The sequence below is a fragment of the Nomascus leucogenys genome, chromosome 4 (genome assembly GCF_006542625.1).
Source record: "Nomascus leucogenys isolate Asia chromosome 4, Asia_NLE_v1, whole genome shotgun sequence".
Classification (NCBI taxonomy): domain Eukaryota; kingdom Metazoa; phylum Chordata; class Mammalia; order Primates; family Hylobatidae; genus Nomascus; species Nomascus leucogenys.
The window spans coordinates 98,453,430-98,472,746 of record NC_044384.1 but is presented as its reverse complement, the minus strand read 5'-3'; the positions used below and the strand labels follow the sequence as shown (position 1 = coordinate 98,472,746).

Sequence of the window (19,317 nt, the reverse complement as noted above, 5' to 3'; positions counted from 1 at the left end):
TCTTCTTTTTTTTTGAGACGGAGTTTTGCTCTTATTGCCCAGGCTGGAGTGCAATGGCATGATCTCGGCTCACTGCAACCTCTGCCTCCCAGGTTCAAGCAATTCTCCTGCCTCAGCCTCCCCAGTAGCTGGGATTACAGGCATGCGCCACCACACCCGGCTAATTTTGTATTTTTAGTAGAGACGGGGTTTCTCCATGTTGGTCAGGCTGGTGTCCCGACCTCAGGTGATCCGCCCGCCTTGGCCTCCCAAAGTGCTGGGATTATGGGTGTAAGCCACTGCGCCCAGCCAGATGTGACTTTTCTTTCCTTAAAAGGTTGAGAACTTCCACTTTTCACTTAAAGGAAGCACTTTATGGCCTCTCTTAGGCATACCCGACTTGCCACATCACCACTCTTGCGCTTTGGGGCCGTTATTAAATAAGGGTTTCTTGAACACAAGCACTGCAATACCCCGACAGTTGGTCTGATAACTGAGATGGCTACTAAGTGGTTAACTGGTGGGCGGCATATAGCGTGGATTTGCTGGGCAAAGGATGATTCACAGCCCAGGTGGGATGGCGAATGATCTCAATCATGCTTCTCAGAACGGCATCGAACTTAAAATGGTTTATTTCTGGAATTTTGTATTTAATATTTTCAGACCTGGGTTGACTGTGGTTAACTGAAACCTAGATGGCATAGCCTACTACACACCTAGGTTACATGCATGGTACAGCCTATGGCTCCTACGCTGCAAACTTGTACAGCATGTGACTGTACTGAATACTGTAGGCAACTATAACACAAGGATAAGTATATGTGTATCTAAACACAGAAAAGGTCGGGTAAAAATAGGGTTATAATTCTATGGGGCCACTGTCATAGACGTGGTCCGTTGTTGACTGAAATATCACATGGTACATAACTCTATCTTCTCTCAGGTCTGTTTCTCTGGAGAACCCTGACTACACAGGCTGGAAACAGGTAGATAACAGTTTTCTTTCTTTTTTTCTTTCTGTGTCAGACAGGTAATATGCCGACATTGTAACAATGTTTCAGGATGGCACATCTCACACCTGTGTGTGAACACCTAATCCTCACGCTTATGAAGTACAAAAGAACCTGATAATAGTTTTGTCAGTTGTTTTTTTGCCTCATCCCATTTCACCAGTATGGCACTCTGCAAAAGTGCAGCAACTCATTCAAAAGGCCCTATTTCTACAAATTAAATAAAAACACAATTAAATTTTAGTAGGTGCTAAAACTTGGTTTTGAAATTTTATTAAAAAAATATATTTGCAAACATATAAAATTTAGGATGAAAAACGCTCATTTTAAAACATGTAATAACTTAATATTTGCAAACATACACAGATGGTATAAAATCCATACCATTAAAAATGTTAATGATACAGTATTGCGCTCATGGAACAAAAATCTTGCTGTAATTCCAGAGCTTCTCGTCCCTACGTTTCAGGGAGCTGAGAATCTGGTACAATGAAAGTCATGAGAGCCACATGGCCAAAGCAGTAATACAGAATAAAAAACCATTTAGAACACATTTTAAAAACATGTTTCTTAAGGAATCACACAGATAAAAAGGAAACACAATTCTGCATTTTCCCCACTTTGAAGTGAATGATATTGCATCTTAGCATTTTAAATGAAGGTGTCAAATACAAAACAGAGGGAATCACTGCACACATCTGCTGAATTTGCTGAAAAACAGGCTCCTTGAGGCCCTGGTCCACTCGGAAATGTTCTCAAGCACAGCTGTAGAAAAGCCTAGTGTAAGCTGCTTGACTTTGCTCAGATCTTAGCATTTTAGAGACTTGAGAACACAGGGCACTATTGGTTCCAGAAGATAACACTGAACGCAACTGAAGAAAACTGAAGGGAGGCAAGAAAGAAACACGTGCTCTGCAGCAAATGTGCGGCCAGGATGCAGGACGCGCACCCTGCGATTCCTTAGTTCTCCTCACTCACACGGGCTGAGCCCACTCGTGCCTGTGCCACCTCTCATTCCTCTCAGTTACAGTATGATGGCTGACTTTGTTTTTTGAGCAGTTAGGCACCGTCAATTTCATGTTGCATTAATAGTAATACAATGGCAGTTAGGGCCTCTACTACGGAAATAAGAAAATTTCAAACTACATTCTTTGGGGGAGTAGAGTAATAAAGCTGCATGGTTTAAAAATTTACCTAGTAGTGGATTTGATAGGTTTTATATAATTTCTACAAGAAGACATAAGCCAGGAAAAGAACAAATGCTTGACATGCAAAATCTGGTTAGATATATACTAAACTAAGCCTGTGTGTCCCCCTGTATAGAGGGGCCCAGCTTGACTTTTTTTTTTTTTTCGAGATGGAGTCTCACTCTGTCACCCAGGCTAGAGTGCAGTGGTGTGATCTTGGCTCACTGCAACCTCTGCCTCCCGGGTTCAAGTGATTCTCCTGCCTCGGCCTTGGAAGTAGCTGGGAGTATAGGCGTGTGCCACCACGCCCGGCTAATTTTTGTATTTTTAGTAGAGATGGGGTTTCACCATGTTGGTCAGGCTGGGACTTGGGTTCTTAATAAAATACCACTCTCTGTGATGGCTACATCTAAGCCTTCGAAGGTGAGCTGTGGACATACCACATGTGGACAGCATGAAATGCTTCTTCTGACACTGAGAGTCACTTGAAAAACTTGAATTCAAAGTCAAGCAGGCCAAATCTCACACCTCACAAATCCCAGGAGGTACACGATGAAGAAGAGCTTCTGCCTTAAAGGAACAAGGCTGTCTGGGAGGCGTGAGAGTCATTAAAAGACACCGTACAACAAAAAGAGCAGCACCACCCACCAGTGGTGCCCCAGACACACCTCTCCTCCAAGCTCTGGGCTGCTCCTCTCGGAGCCTACACTTAGACCCTGGGGGTGGGGGTGGGCACACAAATGGACAGAGTGGTCTAAATGCAGGTCTCCTGGGGTTCTGCGAAATCTAGCCAGAAGCATCTCCATCTTGGTGTCCATTTCGATCCAACTAAGCTTCCAGTAAAGACACTGCAGCAATGTAAACATGCAACCTAAGATAGCATGAGGTTCTAGATAGTAAGCCTGAACTAGGAATAAGGCAACTGAACTGTGACTTTCGGGCCAGGGTCATCCGACTGCAATTATCCAGGCTTGGCCTGGCTTCTCTAGGGATTCATTCCGGCCTGAACTTCCTGGTAATCATGACATGAACTTCTGGCTTCTGAATTTTAAGTAAATACTTTGAATATATAAATTTGGGAGGTGAAACAGGTTTACCCTTTTCAAGTCTCCATGACTTGGGCACTTAAGTTTACTTTCACACTAAGGAAGCCTTATCATAGATTCTCTTTAGTGTCTATCATATCCATTCCCAGCATTAAAGGTGAAAATTAGTATGATCACAGACTCTCTTTAGGATATTCTCTCTTAACTCTCTCATAATATTATATACTCAAAAGCATAATTTCAATTCAAGAATCCCTTGATTTGTCTGTTCACCAAAGCCCACTGAGACCACACTTGAGGTGCAATCACACCTACTGGTGCGTCCACTTTATGGAAGTCACGTGGCTCCCTGGACACCATCTCCTGGTGTCAGCAACACTGTATCCTACTATAGCTTTCTCGTTCCTAGATGATGCATAAGGAATTCATTTTTGGTTGCTTAATTTACATACTATCTGTGAAAACAAACGATTCATAATTGAGCATGAAAACTTACAAGCTTCCCTGAATTCTGCACAATTCACACATAATTAGGTAGACAGCAATAGAAGACACTAAAACGAGAAGCAGAAACCCTGTCCAGGAAGCATGTTTAGATCAACAAAAGCCAATCATTCTTTATGCTAAAAACTAAGACCAAACTAAAACAAGTATGTAATTCACAAGTAATTTTCTAAAATTTCAGCTAGAAAAAAATAATCTATGGACTTATGATTGAGTTACCATTAAAGCTTAAATGATTGTTCCTAAGGAACCATCGTATCTGTCAGCATTATTCACAGCTAATCCTTATGCTAGCTGGTTGAGCCAATTGGGTTTTTACCCCATCATTAAATAGTGCTCAGAAAAGTAAGCAGTGCATCTTAATTGGTTAAATACTACAAAATGACCTGTATCATAGAAACGAAGACACTTTCATTCAAAGAGTATCTTAAAATTACTATTGCTGAAATAAATCAAAATCTACATTAAAATATTACTAAACACCATTACATGCCATAAAAGAATAAATAGAAATCATGGCAGATCAATAGCAGCATAACAAAGCTTCTTTACATATTTTCACACTTTGGGCTGGGAAAGTACTCACAGCCTAGGAATACATTGGTAGAGTTCGGAATCACATTTTCTTTTAACTCCATAATTCTACAACAAAATAAGGGCAGTGTGAATAACAGCTCCCTTTTCTGCATAGCTTTAAAACTATTCTCAGTACACTCAAGGAAAGGAACCAGAATGGCTTTGTCAGATTGGTCCACTGGTCCTTTTGTCAAAGTGTTAAGGAAAACAATCAACAATGACAGAAAAGGAAAATAAGGCTGTGCTTCACACACAAACTTAGCATTTTCAGAACCAATGGAGAGTTTAACCTAAAATGAGGATTTGATAGGATGTGGGCATTCCCAGCCCCAGCCTTTCCTTCAAAGGTATGACATGCCTGTGTCCACACCACCAGAGCCTGACAGTGCCCTAATCAAATGGTAATGCTGCATTGGGGGGCCTGCTGCGGGGCAGGACTGGGGCACTTAAAAACAAAATGCTATTAAGAAATTTCACAACTTTTAGGGCCCAAATGGGGCATTCATATAAAATATACTTCACTTGAGGAAATAATTCCTAATTTACTGGCTTAAATTCTGGTCCTAAAAACTCGAAGCTACTTTGCAGAGCTGCCTTCTACTCTGTTCAGAACTTGAATGTCAGCCCAAAGCCCATTTCTATGGGGTAGGTTGGGGGAAGCGGTGGGGGCCAGGCTGAACTTCTGCTGTGAGGCTGGTGACTACTCCTCTGTAAGTCCTTGAAAGTGAAAGCGAGCTGAGAATCTGACTCCTTATTCCACAGCCTTGCTCCTAGCTGATGAAAACACCCACATAACTTAACACAATGATCTCTTTTTTTTTTTTTTTTTTTTTTTTTTGTCAAAACAAAGGTCTGCTGGTGATGCTTCACAGTGAAACCTCCATTATCACTGAGAACGTCACTTGGAAAACATTCTTAAGAAATGAGTCTCTTTCTCATAGGCTCAATTTCAGGATTCTCAAACTCAATGTTCTGCTCAGAAGTTTCCATGATGAAGCCTATTTGTCTCTGAGGTTGGGGCTCTGCCTTTAGACTTATTCTGCTCCAGTCATAGGTTGTGGTTGTCTTTGTTCTTGGTCAGCACCTGCAAGTAGACTTCATGAAGTGTACTGAGGAAGCTGGAATCATTCTAGAAGAGATGATAAAGGTTAAGGATACGAATGCCACATTTACCTCATCAGATTTTACTTCCTTGGTAACAGCTTAGGAAAAAAATTGTATAAATGATTTGTATAACTGATAATCCCACCACCCAGAGACAATCATGATTAATATTTTGAGTTCACGCAGATATTTCTCCACCAGGACTGCATGCTTAAAAAAAGAGAAACAGTACTCCCAGCTAGTCTGTTTTTTTTTTTTTTTTGGCCCGCCTCGGCCTCCCAAAGTGCTGGGATTACAGGTGTGAGCCACTTTGCCTGGCCTCCAGCTAGTCTTTTGAATTTACTTTATGAACTGATTCTGTAAGAGGAATTTATAAAATTTCTTTTATTAAATAATGAAAAATCAAAGATAAAATTGGTATCCTACATACCTTTATTAGATGTATTAATGTATCCTGGAGCTGAGACTTGCTGAGAATGATGGAAGGCTTTCTCTGACTTTCTGGTGTTCCAATAGTTAGAGGAGAAGGGGAGCTGGCTTTCCTCTCAAGGTCCGAAGATCTTGTAACTGTCTGCTGGAAAACACTTGGGGCCAGAAGGACTGAAGACACTGCAGTGGTTGTTGCAGTAACCAGTGGGGCGCCTGCAACCTGGAGAGTGACAATGGTCATTTTGTACCAAAGTGCAGAAGCCTATGTAGCCAGGCCCAGAATAGGCACCATGTGGAAACAGGCATAAACAACAGAAGAGTGGAGCACAGAGACAGACTATTTTGAGTGCAGGTAAACATTCAGTAGGAACAATTGAACATCTGACATCTGGTTATAAACTTCCATTAGCTAAAGGATGACGAGCCCATTTATATAAGAATGTCCTAGAATCATTACGGGAAGCCAAGTCCAACCACCACAGAAGGTAAGAGAAGTAACAGTATAGAATGCACAGTAAGAAAAATCCGTAAAGGCTTTTTGGGAGGAGAGTTGGGGAAACGACTGAAGAGGACATGAGGGAACTTTCTGGAGTGACAGAATGTTACATATTGATTGGGTTGCCCAAGGGATATTACATATATGTGTCAATAACTCACTTAAAAATCTGCATTTTTTGGCTGGGCGCAGTGGCTCATGCCTATAATCCCAGCACTCTGGGAGGCCGAGATAGGGTTCGAGACCAGCCTGGCCAACATGGTGAAACCCCGTCTGTACTAAAAATACAAAAATTAGCTGGGCATGGTGGCGTGTGCCTGTAATCCCAGACTCGGGAGGCTGAGGCATGAGAATCGCTTGAACCCAGGAGGTGGAGGTTGCAGTGAGCCAAGACTGCACCATTGCACTCCAGCCTGGGTGACAGAGCAAGACTCCGTCTCGTCTTTTTTTTTTTTTTTTTTTAAGGCAGGGTCTCACTCTGTCACCCAGGTGGGAGTGCAGTGGTGCAGTCACCACTCACTGCAGCTTCAACTTCCTGGGCTCAAGCAATCCTCCCCTCATTTTTGATTTTTTTGTAGAGACGAGGTCTCACTATGTTGCCCAGGCTGGTCTTGAACTCCTGGGCTTAAGTGATTCTCCCACCTAGGCCTCCCAAAGTGCTGGGGTTACAGGCATGAACCACCACGCCTGGCCTCTAAAAATCTGCATTTCAGTTTATGTAAATTACACTGCAATAAAGAAGAATTTAAAAATCCAGTTATGGCCGGGAGTGGTGGTGCACGCCTATAATCCTAGCACTTTGGGAGGCCTAGGTGGGAGGATCACTTGAGGTCAGGAGTTCAAGACCAGCCTGACCAACATGGTGAAACCTCATCTCTACTAAATACAAAAACTTAGGGGAGTGTGGTGATGGGTGCCTGTAATCCCAGCTACTTGGGACGCTGAAGCAGGAGAATCATTTGAACCCAGAAGGCGGGGGTTGCAGTGAGCTGAGATAGTGCCACTGCACTCCAGCCTGGGCAACAAAGCAAGACTCCGCTTCCAAAAAAAAAAAAAAAAATCCAGTTATGTTCAATCTATTTTTTTATACTATTATAGATAGCAATGAGAAAATTTCTTAAAATAAAGCTAACATCTACCTCTCTCCTCCATTTAGATGTGCTTCTAGGCTAATTCCAGCTAATTATCTGAATACATTAAACCAGTAATAATCAGTATTTTCAGTATTTCTCAGATTTGATACAATCAACAGAGATCTACATTTCTTTCTCTTATATGTCGCCTCCTCATTTACAAAAAGCACAGAGCTGGTCACAGTTTCAAGGGTATGGTGTTTGGCATCTGAGCTATTTACCTTTCATTTATTTATTTTTGGTGCAAAAACAGGCTGAGATAGATCCTGCAGATAGATCACCATGCAGAAGGACAAGACACATAGAAAAGAGGCTCGTTTCCAAGACCAGTCAGGAGCTGGCTCTCATTTAAACTCCAAGATGTAAGACCAGTCAGAAGCTGGTTCCCATTTAAACTCCAAGACTCAAGGAGGATACAAAGGCTCAAAGGAAAACAGGAATGACTTTAGGGAGCTAAGAAAAACCTGTGTGCATTGCAAGGTTAGTGGGTGATGGAGAGTAGGGACAACAAAAAATGAAGCAAGGGAGGACAAACGGGACAGAAGACACAGGCCTGGGAGGCTTTATTCTCAGAGCAATGGGAAATGAGAGGACTATAGCAGGATAGTGGCTCTGCCACCTGGGACATCACGGCTCTTCCAGGGCAATATTTCCTACTTATAGAAGCCAGGCTACCACACTCTTAGCAGTCACCCATTCACAAATACCAAGTAAGGGCCCACCGTGCCCTCTACACACACAGTCAGGGAAGATATCCATGCGGATGCCTCGAGATCCACAGAGGCCACAGCAATGGACTCTGCCAGGACGGGGTGGGAGAGGACCTGGCCTAGGAAAGGCATCTAAGATGGGCTGGGCTCCATAGCTAACTCTTTTCACTAAGCTGACAACCTTTTACTTCACATCCAGCAGAACTTAAAAATCCATAATGTGTTCTTCAGAAAGAGGGAGTCCTGGCTGGTCCAAAGGTAGTGAGTTATCTCACCTGACTGTTCACAGCCAGTTACAGATCAAATTCCTTGTTCTACTCTTTCTACCTTCTCACTATGGCATCTGACTAGTCTTAAAAAAAAAAAAAAAAAGCGAGTCCTTACCGGGATGGCACTGGATAACACCTTAGGCTGGACAAATACTTCAGGATCCTGGTTCTGCTGCATAGACTGAAATGTTTATGAAGAAAAGATAGATGGATATAAGAAGTTTCAATTAAGAAGACTTCCCAGTCTTAATTGAAAAAGACTTTCCCAGTGGAAAATCTAGGTTAGTTAGTAACAGAAAATGGTTCAGATATTAACTAGTTCCTAGATTCCCATGGGAAGAGTCTGACAGGAACTTGCAACTATGCAGCCAACAATTCAACTGCACTAGAGCTCTGCGACAGCCTCTCCTCTTTAGCTCCTGAGGGAAGGGGTGTGTGCAGAGCCTTTCAGGTATCTTTAAAGAAAAACCTGAAACCTGTATCTCCTATAAAAGCCAGGGACAGCCCAGGAATATACATAAGTTTTAATTTTTGTGGGTATATAGGTGTATATATTTATGAGGTATATGAAATGTTTTGATATAGGCATGCGATGCATAATCACATCATGGAAAATGGGGTATCCATCCCCTCACGAATTTTTCTTTTGTGTTACAATCTAATTATACTCTTTTCATTATTTTAAAATATATACTTAAATTATTATTGACTATAATCACCCTGTTGTGTTATTAAATACAGGTGTTATTCATTCTACTTTTTTTTTTGTATGCATTAACCATCCCCACCTCCCCCCCACCTTCCCACTACCCTTCCCAGCCTCTGGTAACCATCCTTCTATTCTCTATCTCCATGAGTTCAAATAAAGTAAGAACATGTGATATGATATCTGTCCTTCAGCCTGGGCATATTTTTGCTGCTGAGTCTGTAGAGATGAGAGATCTAGGCAGCATGGCACCTCTTTATAAGGTGATGTAAACATGGACAGTTGAAAAAATCAGCTTTATTTGACCTCATACCTTCAAGTCTAGGATGCTCTTATGGCACCTCTAGGGTACTTGGCACAAGGTAGGCACTCTAGGAGACTGCCGTGGGAGATAGGAAGGGAGTTAAGCTTTGGAATAATTTGGTCCTCAGTCAAATGAGGACTCCTGGAACTGCTGGGCAAAAGCAAAACAAACATACAACCCCCACTAAAGTGAATATCCAGACAGGAAAATATAAATTACTTGGTTGTTCATGATACGGCTTCTTACTTCACCTGTCTCCTAGCCTCTGACATACTTTAAAGGGACAACTCTTTAAAACTGTCAGTGTCATAACAGTTAAAACCAAGGTCTCTGTAGTTTCATCCCATCCAGTTAGTTACCCACTGTGCCCATCCCCACCCTCCTGCCATTACCTGAAGGGGAGCAAGCACCATGTTGCTCAGGGAGGCTGAGGCCGCCGCTCTTGCTGCTGTCTTAGAGGGAGGCTCTATGAAGCTCTCAGGTGTGGCCAGCTGACCAGCTGCCGGAGAAAAGCTGGCTACCATTGCACCTTTCCCAAGTGGTTGTGTCTGTATTTGGTCATGCTGTGGGGTCAACCTGAGTTTCTGGAGAAGATCAACGCTTGGGAGGGATGTGCCAGCTGTGTTCGTCACGTTCAGTGGGGCCCTGAAGGGGCTCTGGTTGGCAATCAGACTGGCATGGCTTAGCTCAGGGACTGGCTGGTTCAGGAGTGGAGACCTCTGTCTAGGCGTGGTCTTCACTGCCTGCATCATGGTGCTGTTTCGAGGTAAACTGGGGGGAACCTGTGCAGTAGGAGCTTCAGCTGGCAGAGTGGGACTGAGAACGGGGCTCAACGGGATTGTGTAGGTTGGGGCATGCTTTTCATTGGACTGTGTGATGGAGGCTGGAGTGATTAGCACCGGGGTGGTGATTTCAGGCTGGACTGAGTGGTGGGCAGCAGAAGGGACACCCAGGGTTTCTGATTGAGGGGCTCCTCCTGACTGCTCAAAGGGAAATGGTAGGAAGGAATTGGGCTCTTTCTGGGAGACATCTCCTGGCAACCTCTCTATTTCTTCTGAATCCAGACCCACAACTGCTGGTTGTTCCTTTGGCAAAGAGGTTCCAAATAACTCTTCTACCGTCAGATGCTTGTGTCCAGACGGAGCAGACTGAAAAACAAATGAAACCACCCGATCAAAGAGGTCTCTTATAAATCAGCATAACCAAACTTCTTTTCCAGAAGCCAAAGATTTTGCAGAATCAAGGATGGATGGAGTATAAAAATAAGGAATGGAAAAAACTGAAGATGTACTAAGGATTAAGGCCCAGGTTCATCTAGTGACCCCAGGTTGGTGGATGGAAATTTGCGTTGGTAATATAATTCAAATTTTTAGGGTCTCTGGGTAGCAGGATCAGAATTCACCATTCTTTTTCTTGGCAAAGCTGACTGTGCCCAATTGCCTCATGTCAGCAACACATACGGAAATGACACTAGAGGAGACACAGGGACCAAATGCTCATCAGGTGATTCTACCTTTACTTTCACTGTTCTCGATGAAACGCTAGGCACTGGACCTCAGAGACTGGGTCTCAAATATCAGAAAATAAATCTAATCGTTTAATAGTGGGCCATCCCCACCTCCCCCTGCCTTATTCCCTACTCACAGAATTCTTAAGAAAAAGCATTTAAGCCTAACAATTTAAAATTTATACATATTTTAGTAAGTTGGCTTATTGACACCATAACTGTTCAAAGGAAAAACATTCGTGCTTTTCTGTACTTTTAAGCAGTATTCCCATAGTCAATAACCTTTATTTCCTGAGTACTCACAGGGTGCCAGGTCTTGCTCTAACCTGGGCCTACGGGATGCAGCAAGGGAGTAACAACAGTTCTCACAGAGCTTACATTTTAGTGGGAGACACACCTAAGCACTTTGAAAACACAGACAGCCTCAACTTTTTATTCCTAAAATAAGTGAATTAGTTGTTTAGATCTGTTTATACTGAAAAAATTAGTTCACTGAAACACATGATTCTCAAGGCTTCAGAAAGTCTGTAAGGCCCCAAAGTACACTGCAAATTAGTATAATATCAATATTATAAGACTATGGTGTGATCACATTTCTACAGGAAAACAAACCTAGTTTTGTCCAGGCAAATGTTTCATCCATTTGATAAAAATTCTTGAATTTATCAGGTGCCAGGCATTGTGCTGTGACTGTGATGTGAAAGAAGAGGCCAGGACAACTGGTAAGGGCCCCCCCCCACCAGCCCCCCGTGCACACACACACAAGGCAGAGTTGCAGAGCTCAGTGGGAGGGAAGGCACCAGGAAGAGGAGTGAAACTGGGGAGGGATGAGGCGAGCTGAATGGGGAGCACAGCCACTGAGAGAGCCGCACGTGCTTCAGCACAGCTGGGTCAGAGGCTGGGTAGAAGGGTGACAGGGAAAGAGAGAAGCAGCAGGCAGACTGCAGAGTATCTGAGACACGTTAGAGGATCTGGACTTTATCCACAGGGTAATGGCGGCATGTTCAGGGGATGAGCCATCAGGCTTTATGTTTTAGAATGTGCACTTGGTCGGCCACATAAAGGACAAATTGTAGGGGTGAGATTGAGAAGAGTCTGGACTAAGATACTGGCAGAGAAGAGGATGAGAACTGGAGTTGGAATGGAAGGAGTTGGTGGCTGGCCAGGTAGGAGCAAGGAGCCTAGAGGACACCCTGGTATCTCGGTATTGGGTGGTGGTATCACTGCCTGGGCAGGCCAGCCCAGGAAAAGCCCCTGGGGTTAGGGAGAGGGGGAAGCTGAAGTTAGTTGTGAACATGTCTGGAGGTCTCTGTGGGACATCTAGAACCTGGAGGTACTGACTTAGAACACAAAATGGTAATGTTATTTTGTGTTATTAAAACACAAAAATGGTAATACAAGGGAGCAAAAGCATCCCCTCAGGAGGCTGCAGCGACACAGCTGTGATGTCCCATCAACCATCCAGAGGCAGGGCCTGGAGCTGACCGCCGCTGCCTGGCTCTGCTCCTTTCCAGCTGTGTGGCCTGAGGAGTGCTGTCCACTTCTCTGAGTCTCAGGCCTCTATAAAGTAGGGACGGCTGGTGGGAGGCTGAAATGTATGGAACCCAGCACACAGGAAGTGTGTGTTTAATGTCAGCACTCCTAACACCATGGAAAGCAAGTTTGCCAAGGCAGGGGATCTCTTTCTCAAGTATTCCCCAATCCTTGCCTTTCTTGCTCTTGGACTTGCCTACTCAAGTAATGGCACCACCACCCAGGACTACAGACCCCATCAGTACATAGCGGACACTCACCAGTGCTCTCTCCTAAAGTTCTTTCGGGGAGTAGGGGGAAGTCAGTACGAGGAGGGGGAGCTTAAGGCAAGAGATCCTGTGTCAGGAGGGGCTCATGTCAGACAACAGAGAAAGAGGGCCAGCAGCGATGAGCATGCAGGCAAGTTTGCATGTGAAGGGCAGAAAGTTAAGGGAGTGCCATTCTGTCTTCTCTCCCTGGTATGAGGACAGCATCATCTGCTAGGTGAGAGGGACAGGGCAGGTCTGAAAAAATATAGTCAGTAAAAAGTAACTGTTGTGGAGGAAGAGGCAAGAACCTCCCACAGTTGTAAAAAAGTTGTAGCTTCATACCAAACCATTTCACCTTAGAAAATATTCAATAGATTCTACTAATGTTAGAATCTCACTTCAAATATAAGACAGTATTGATATATAATTTTAGACCATGGATACAAAAAAATACTAAAGATCTTATATGGTTCAATTTCTTCATATTTTTACTTCTGAAAAAAACTGTAGAGTTTAGGGTCTGAAATAAAAGATACCTCTGCTGTTAACTGGGAAAATTACATAATCTTTCTTTTTCTTTCTCTTTTTTTTGAGACAGGGTCTCATTCAGTCAGACTGGAGTGCAGTGGTATGATCACAGCTCATGCAGCCTTGACCTTCCAGACTCAAACAATCCTTTCACATAGCTGGGACCACAGGTGCATGCCACCATGCTGTTTATTTTTAAATTTTTTGTAGTGAGCCATTGAGCCCAGCATAATCTTTCTAATTTAGTTCCTTATCTGAAAAGCGAGGACATTGTGACAATGATCTCAGAGCACTGTTGTGAAAATTAAATTCTCAATATAATGTCTGGTGCCCAAAAAGCATTAAATTGAAGTTGGCTTAAACTATAATCACATAAACACCATGTGGTCTTTTTTTTTTTTTTTTTTTTTTGAGACATAGTCTTGCCCTATCGCCCAGGCTGAAGTGTGGTGGCGCGACCTCAGCTCACTGTAACCTCCTCCTCCCAGGTTCAAGCGATTCTCCTGCCTCAGCCTCCTGAGTAGCTGGGATTATAGGCATGCGCCACCACACCCAGCTAATTTTTGTATGTTTAGTAGAGACGGGATTCACCATGTTGCCCAGGCTGGTCTCGACTTCTTCTGACCTCAGGTGATCTGCGTGCCTCGGCCTCCCAAAGTGCTGGAATTACAGGCATGAGCCACTGTGCCCGGCTCACCATGTGGTCTTAATAGCAAGCATGGAGTACCAAACAAAAATTCATTAAATGCTCCTGGAATATCATATCCCACAATGCAAGACAACAACAACAAAACACCTGGTAGGATAACCAAGGCTAGGCTATTATAAACCTCCTGGTCACTCCCGATGCAAAAAATCATCCAGGACACAGCTGTTTGGTAATGTTTCAAACCCATTCCATCTAGGTCAAAATAGACGACAAATTCTCCCTTGGGACAGACTTCTCTGTCCAGGCCACATAGCTGCAGACATGTGCACAGGTTCCATTTACTACACTGAACATTGTGACTTAGTCACTTGTGAATTCATGGCATCATAAATGTCTACTGACAGCACAATAGACATTTATCTCCCTATTTTAAAAAATTGTAGTAAAATATACATAAAACTTACCATTTTAACCATATTTAAGTGTAAAATTCAGTCGCCTTTAGTACATTCACATTATTGTTTTTAAGGTTCATCCATGTTCTAACATGTATCAGAATTTCATTTCTTTTTATGGCCGAATGTTCCAATGCATGTATATATGACATTTATTTATCCATTCATCCATTAATGGACACTGGAGTTCTTGAGATGTTCCCACCTTCTAGCTAGTGCAAATACCGCTGCTATAAACACTGGTGTGGAAGTATCTGTTTGAATGTTTGTTTTCAATTCTTTTGGGTATATACCCAGGAGCAGAATTGCTGGGTCATATAGTAATTCTAAGTTTAACTTTTTGAGGAACCACCAAACTGTTTTTTCCATAGTGCCTGAATCATTTTACATTATCACCAGCAATCCAACAGGGTTGCCGGTATACAGCAGTTTATGAGGTAACAGAGTATATGGCGTATTCTCCATTACTCTCCAACACTTGTGATGTTCCATTTTAATGATATTAGCCATCCTAATGAGTATGAAGTGATACCTCAACGTGGTTTGAATTTGCATGTCCCTAATGACTAAGGATGTGGAGTATCTTTTCATGTGCTTATTGGCCATTTGTATATCTTATATGGAGATTCCTATTAAAATCTTTTGGGTTAATTCCTTTTTATACACATTATATGTTTAGAAAACAAATGGGTCAGGCCGGGCGCGGTGGCTCATGCCTGTAATCCCAGCACTTTGGGAGGCCGAGGCGGGCGGATCACGAGGTCAGGAGATCGAGACCATCCTGGCTAACATGGTGAAACCCCGTCTCTACTAAAAATACAAAAAAATTAGCTGGGCGTGGTGGCGGGCGCCTGTAGTCCCAGCTACTCGGGAGGCTGAGGCAGGAGAATGGCATGAACCCGGGAGGCGGAGGTTGCAGTGAGCCGAGATAGCGCCACTGCACTCCAGCCTGGGTGACAGAGTGAGACTCTGTCTCAAAAAAAAAAAAAAAAAAAAATGGGTCAGATTTCTTAGCAAAAAAAAGTACTGGAAAACAACACTAATTCTTTTTTTTTTCTTTTAATTTTTGAGATGGAGTCTCACTGTCACCCAGGCTGGAGTGCAGTGGTGTGATCTTGGCTCACTGCAACCTCCACCTCCTGGGTTAAAGCGATAGGCCTGCCTCAGCCTTCCAAGTAGCTGGGAATGCAGACATGTGCCACCACGCTCGGTTAATTTTTGTATTTTTACTAGACATGTATTTTTAGCAGCATTTCACCATGTTGGCCAGGCTGTTCTTGAACTTCTGACCTCAGGTGATCTGTCTGCCTCAGCCCCCAAAGTGCTGGGATTACAGCCACCGTGCCTGGCCAACAAGACTAATTCTTATTAATGCAAATTAAATGGATCATAACCACCCCATTCTATTACAGACATATGTATACAGACACACAAACCAATATTTAGATATAAACTACTTTGAAAAACAGAAATCAGATTGGGTCTATGTTGCAGAAATTTAAGAAAAGGAATAATCAAATGGCAGGACATGGAGAAACCTCATCACAAAATACACCTGAGGCATAATCCAGACAGCAATTTTTACTTGTCCAGTGAAACATGAATTAACTTTGAACAGCCAAAAATCTACTTTAAGTCAGGCAGAGTGCCTCATGCCTATAATCTCAGCACTTTGGCAGGCCTAGGCGGAAGCACTGCTTGAAGCCAGGAGTTTAAGATCAGCCTGGTCAACATATTGAGACCCTGCCTCTACAAAAAATTTCAAAATTAGCTGCACAAGGTGGTGTGCACCTGTGGTCCTGGCTGCTTGGGAGGCTGAGGCAGGAGGATCGTTTAAGCCCAAGAGTTTGAGGTTACAGTAAGCTATGATCAGGCCACTGCATTCTAGCCTGGGCAACAGAGTGAGACGTTGTCTCTACAAACAAACACACACACACACACACACACACACACACACACACACACACACACACACACCTACTTTAAATTAAAATATGAAACCACCATATGGTAGAACCCTGACCCCTGACTTTAAAAGCAGCAGCAGGTTTTCAGATTCTCTATGCTGCCTCCCTATAACTACTGCGAGGCCAGACAGATTCTCTAACTTTCTCTAGAATGGGGTGTATGGTAAAGCATTACCGTTTTGGAGGTTTTCTCATATAAGAGGGAATAAACGAATTTGTGATGGCAATAATGAATCATCATACACAGAATGCTCACTATGTGGAAGGCCCTATGCTAAGCACTTTACATGTATTACTCTATTCATCTGCTAGAGTAGGTAAATCATTATTGCCACTTTATAGATGATGCCCAAATACAACAACAGAACCAGACTCCAACTTAGTTCTAACAATACAGTCTACATCTGTAAGCAGTGTGCCACCATACGGAGATGTCAATTCAGCAGATTATAGGTTACCTAATCACCTGGATGGTGATACTTACCTCTGGAAAACAGGTACAGCTAAGGTTTGAATAACTGAGGTGGCTACAGATCAAAATGCATCAACGTTTGGAAATACTATCATTTGGCACAAACCACGTTTTGGTCAATGATGGACTGCATATACAACAGTGGTCCCATAAGAATATAATATTGTGTTTTTACTAAACCTTTTCTATGGTTAAATATACAAATACCAGTGTGTTACAAGTGCCTATAATACGCAGTGCAGTAATGTGCTGCACAGGTCTGTGGCCTAGAAGCCATAGGCTATCCCATCGAGCCTAGGTGTTAGTAGGCAATGCCATCTTGGTTTCTTGGTTTGTGAAAGTATAAATACACTCTACGATGTTCGGAGAATGAAATCGCCTAATGACACATTTCTCAGAAAGTATTCCCATTGTTAAATGACACATGATTGTACCTAACTGGTTGAATTTGTCATAGGAGCCTGGGTGAGCAGAACATTTCTCTTCACACAAATTCCCAAAAGTTTCAGTCTCTGCATTCTTTTCTGTTTCTGATAAGAAAAACTGGTTGCCCTCCTCTAGTAGCTGGGCTTATTTATTCATGAATTAACCTTCCATCATCCACAGAAAAGGTAAAATGTTACTCTTTCCTCATGCTTGAATATGCTTAAAGTTAGGATTCTGAGTTTTTTAATACTTCATGTAGATCAACTGTTAGTCTGACCGTTTAGCTCAGGAAATGGCATTCAGCGAGCAACAGCATGTACAGCACAGGACAAAATTCTCATATTCAGCATCAGGTTTAATATGGTTTACTCCTCATCCCACAGAGAATTGATGTTTACAGAATTTTACATTTCTGTTTGGAGCTACTGGTCACTGCAGTGGGCACACTATAAGATAGGCATTATTCTTGAACATAGGAAGCAAACAATAACAAAATATACTACAGAAACAACCCCAAGAAAAGTTTAAAAAAGTGAGCTATGCAACTGAAATGGAATGTAATACTATTAAGGCTTGACAGCAGTACTTGCTCCTCAGCACTAGATGGCAGTGTTACTAAACAAATGTAGTACCTGCCTGCAGCAGCTGATGATAAATTTAAACTAATTTTAGTCAATCACATGGCTTCTGACAATATCCAGATCTCAGTATTTCATAAAATTTTGTCACTATAACTTAAAAAATGGAGTCTTCCCCCCACCCCGAGATGGAGTCTTGCTCTGTCACCCAGGCTGGAGTGCGGTGGCACAATCTTGGCTCACTGCAACCTCCCCCTCCTGGGTTCAAGCAATTCTCCTGCCTCAGCCTCCTGAGTAGCTGGGATTACAGGCGTATGCCATCACGCCCGGCCAATTTTTGTATGTTTAGTAGAGACAGGGTTTCACCATGTTGGCCAGGCTGGTCTCAAACTCCTGACCTCATGATCCGCCTGTCTCGGCCTCCCAAAGTGCAAAGTGCTGGGATTACAGGTGTGAGCCTTCATGCCCGACCAGAAGTGAAGTTTTAAAAGTATATGAAAAATGACGGAATAACACATCGGCACTATCTGTACCACTCAAGTTCTGTATGTCTACAGACTCAGTGCTATTGTTGAAAGGCTTAACAAGCTATGGCTTGTCACACTCATTTTTCGTCTTTCAATGGACAGTGCTTTATGACTTTTTTTTTTTTTTTGAGATGGAGTTTCACTCTTGTTGCCCAGGCTGGAGTGCAATGGCACAATCTCGGCTTACTGCAACCTCAGCCTCCTGGGTTCAAGTGATTCTCCTGCCTCAGCCTCCCAAGTAGCTGGGATTACAGGCATGTGCCACCACCCCTGGCTAATTTCTTTTCTATTTAGTAGAGATGGGGTTTCACCATGTTGGTCAAGCTGGTCTGGAACTCCTGAGCTCAGGTGATCCACTTGCCTTGGCCTCCCAAAGTGCTAGGATTACAGGCGTGAGCCACTGTGCCTGGCTGATTCTTTTTTGTTGTTGTTGGATTTTTGAAACAGGGTCTCCCTTGGTCGCCCAGGCTGGAGTGCAGTGGCGCAATCTTGGCTCACTATAACCTCCACCTCCCGGTTTCAAGCGATCCTCCCACTTTAGCCTCCTGAGTAGCTGTGATTACAGGCGTGCACCACCACATCCGGCTAATTTTTGTATTTTTAGTGAGACAGGGTTTCATCATGTTGGCCAGGCTGTTCTCAAACTCCTGGACGCAAGGGATCCGCCTGCCTCCACTTCCCAAAGTCCCGGGATTACAGGTGTGAGTCACCATGCCTGACCTTATAATTCTTAAGGCATTTTTTTCTGGTCCATTTCTTCCTTAGGGTCTCACAACAAATCTGCATTAGGCAGTACAATAATCCTTAACCTCATGATTCACAAAAGCAAGATGAAGTGATTCATGATTTAGAAAGGGGAAGTAGTAAGCCCACTGCACACTCCTGGATGATGATCCTAAATCCAGATACAGTAAAAATGGGGCATGGGAAGCTAGAATACAAAATTTGGTTTAAATTAATTATCTAAATATCTA

The 19,317-nt window shown here is 43.1% G+C and overlaps 1 protein-coding gene and 1 non-coding gene across 3 annotated transcripts in view; both read right to left on the bottom strand.

The window, feature by feature from the left end:
* Nucleotides 1-999: 999 nt before the first annotated feature.
* On the bottom strand, nt 1,000-1,103 carry LOC115834988. Its single transcript, XR_004029968.1, has one exon. It is a non-coding gene; the product is annotated as a small nucleolar RNA U13 (small nucleolar RNA).
* Nucleotides 1,104-1,232: 129 nt separating this feature from the next.
* Nucleotides 1,233-19,317, bottom strand: part of DCP1A (decapping mRNA 1A) — a 64,878-nt gene continuing 46,793 nt past the window's right edge. For both annotated transcript variants that reach the window (XM_003257197.4, XM_030811609.1), the window contains 4 exons: nt 9,846-10,601; nt 8,559-8,624; nt 5,837-6,055; nt 1,233-5,431 (listed from right to left, as the gene is read on the bottom strand). In XM_003257197.4, coding sequence (XP_003257245.1) covers nt 5,351-5,431; nt 5,837-6,055; nt 8,559-8,624; nt 9,846-10,601 — 1,122 coding nt within the window. In that variant the 3' untranslated portion in view covers nt 1,233-5,350. The remainder of the gene's footprint in view (nt 5,432-5,836; nt 6,056-8,558; nt 8,625-9,845; nt 10,602-19,317) is intronic.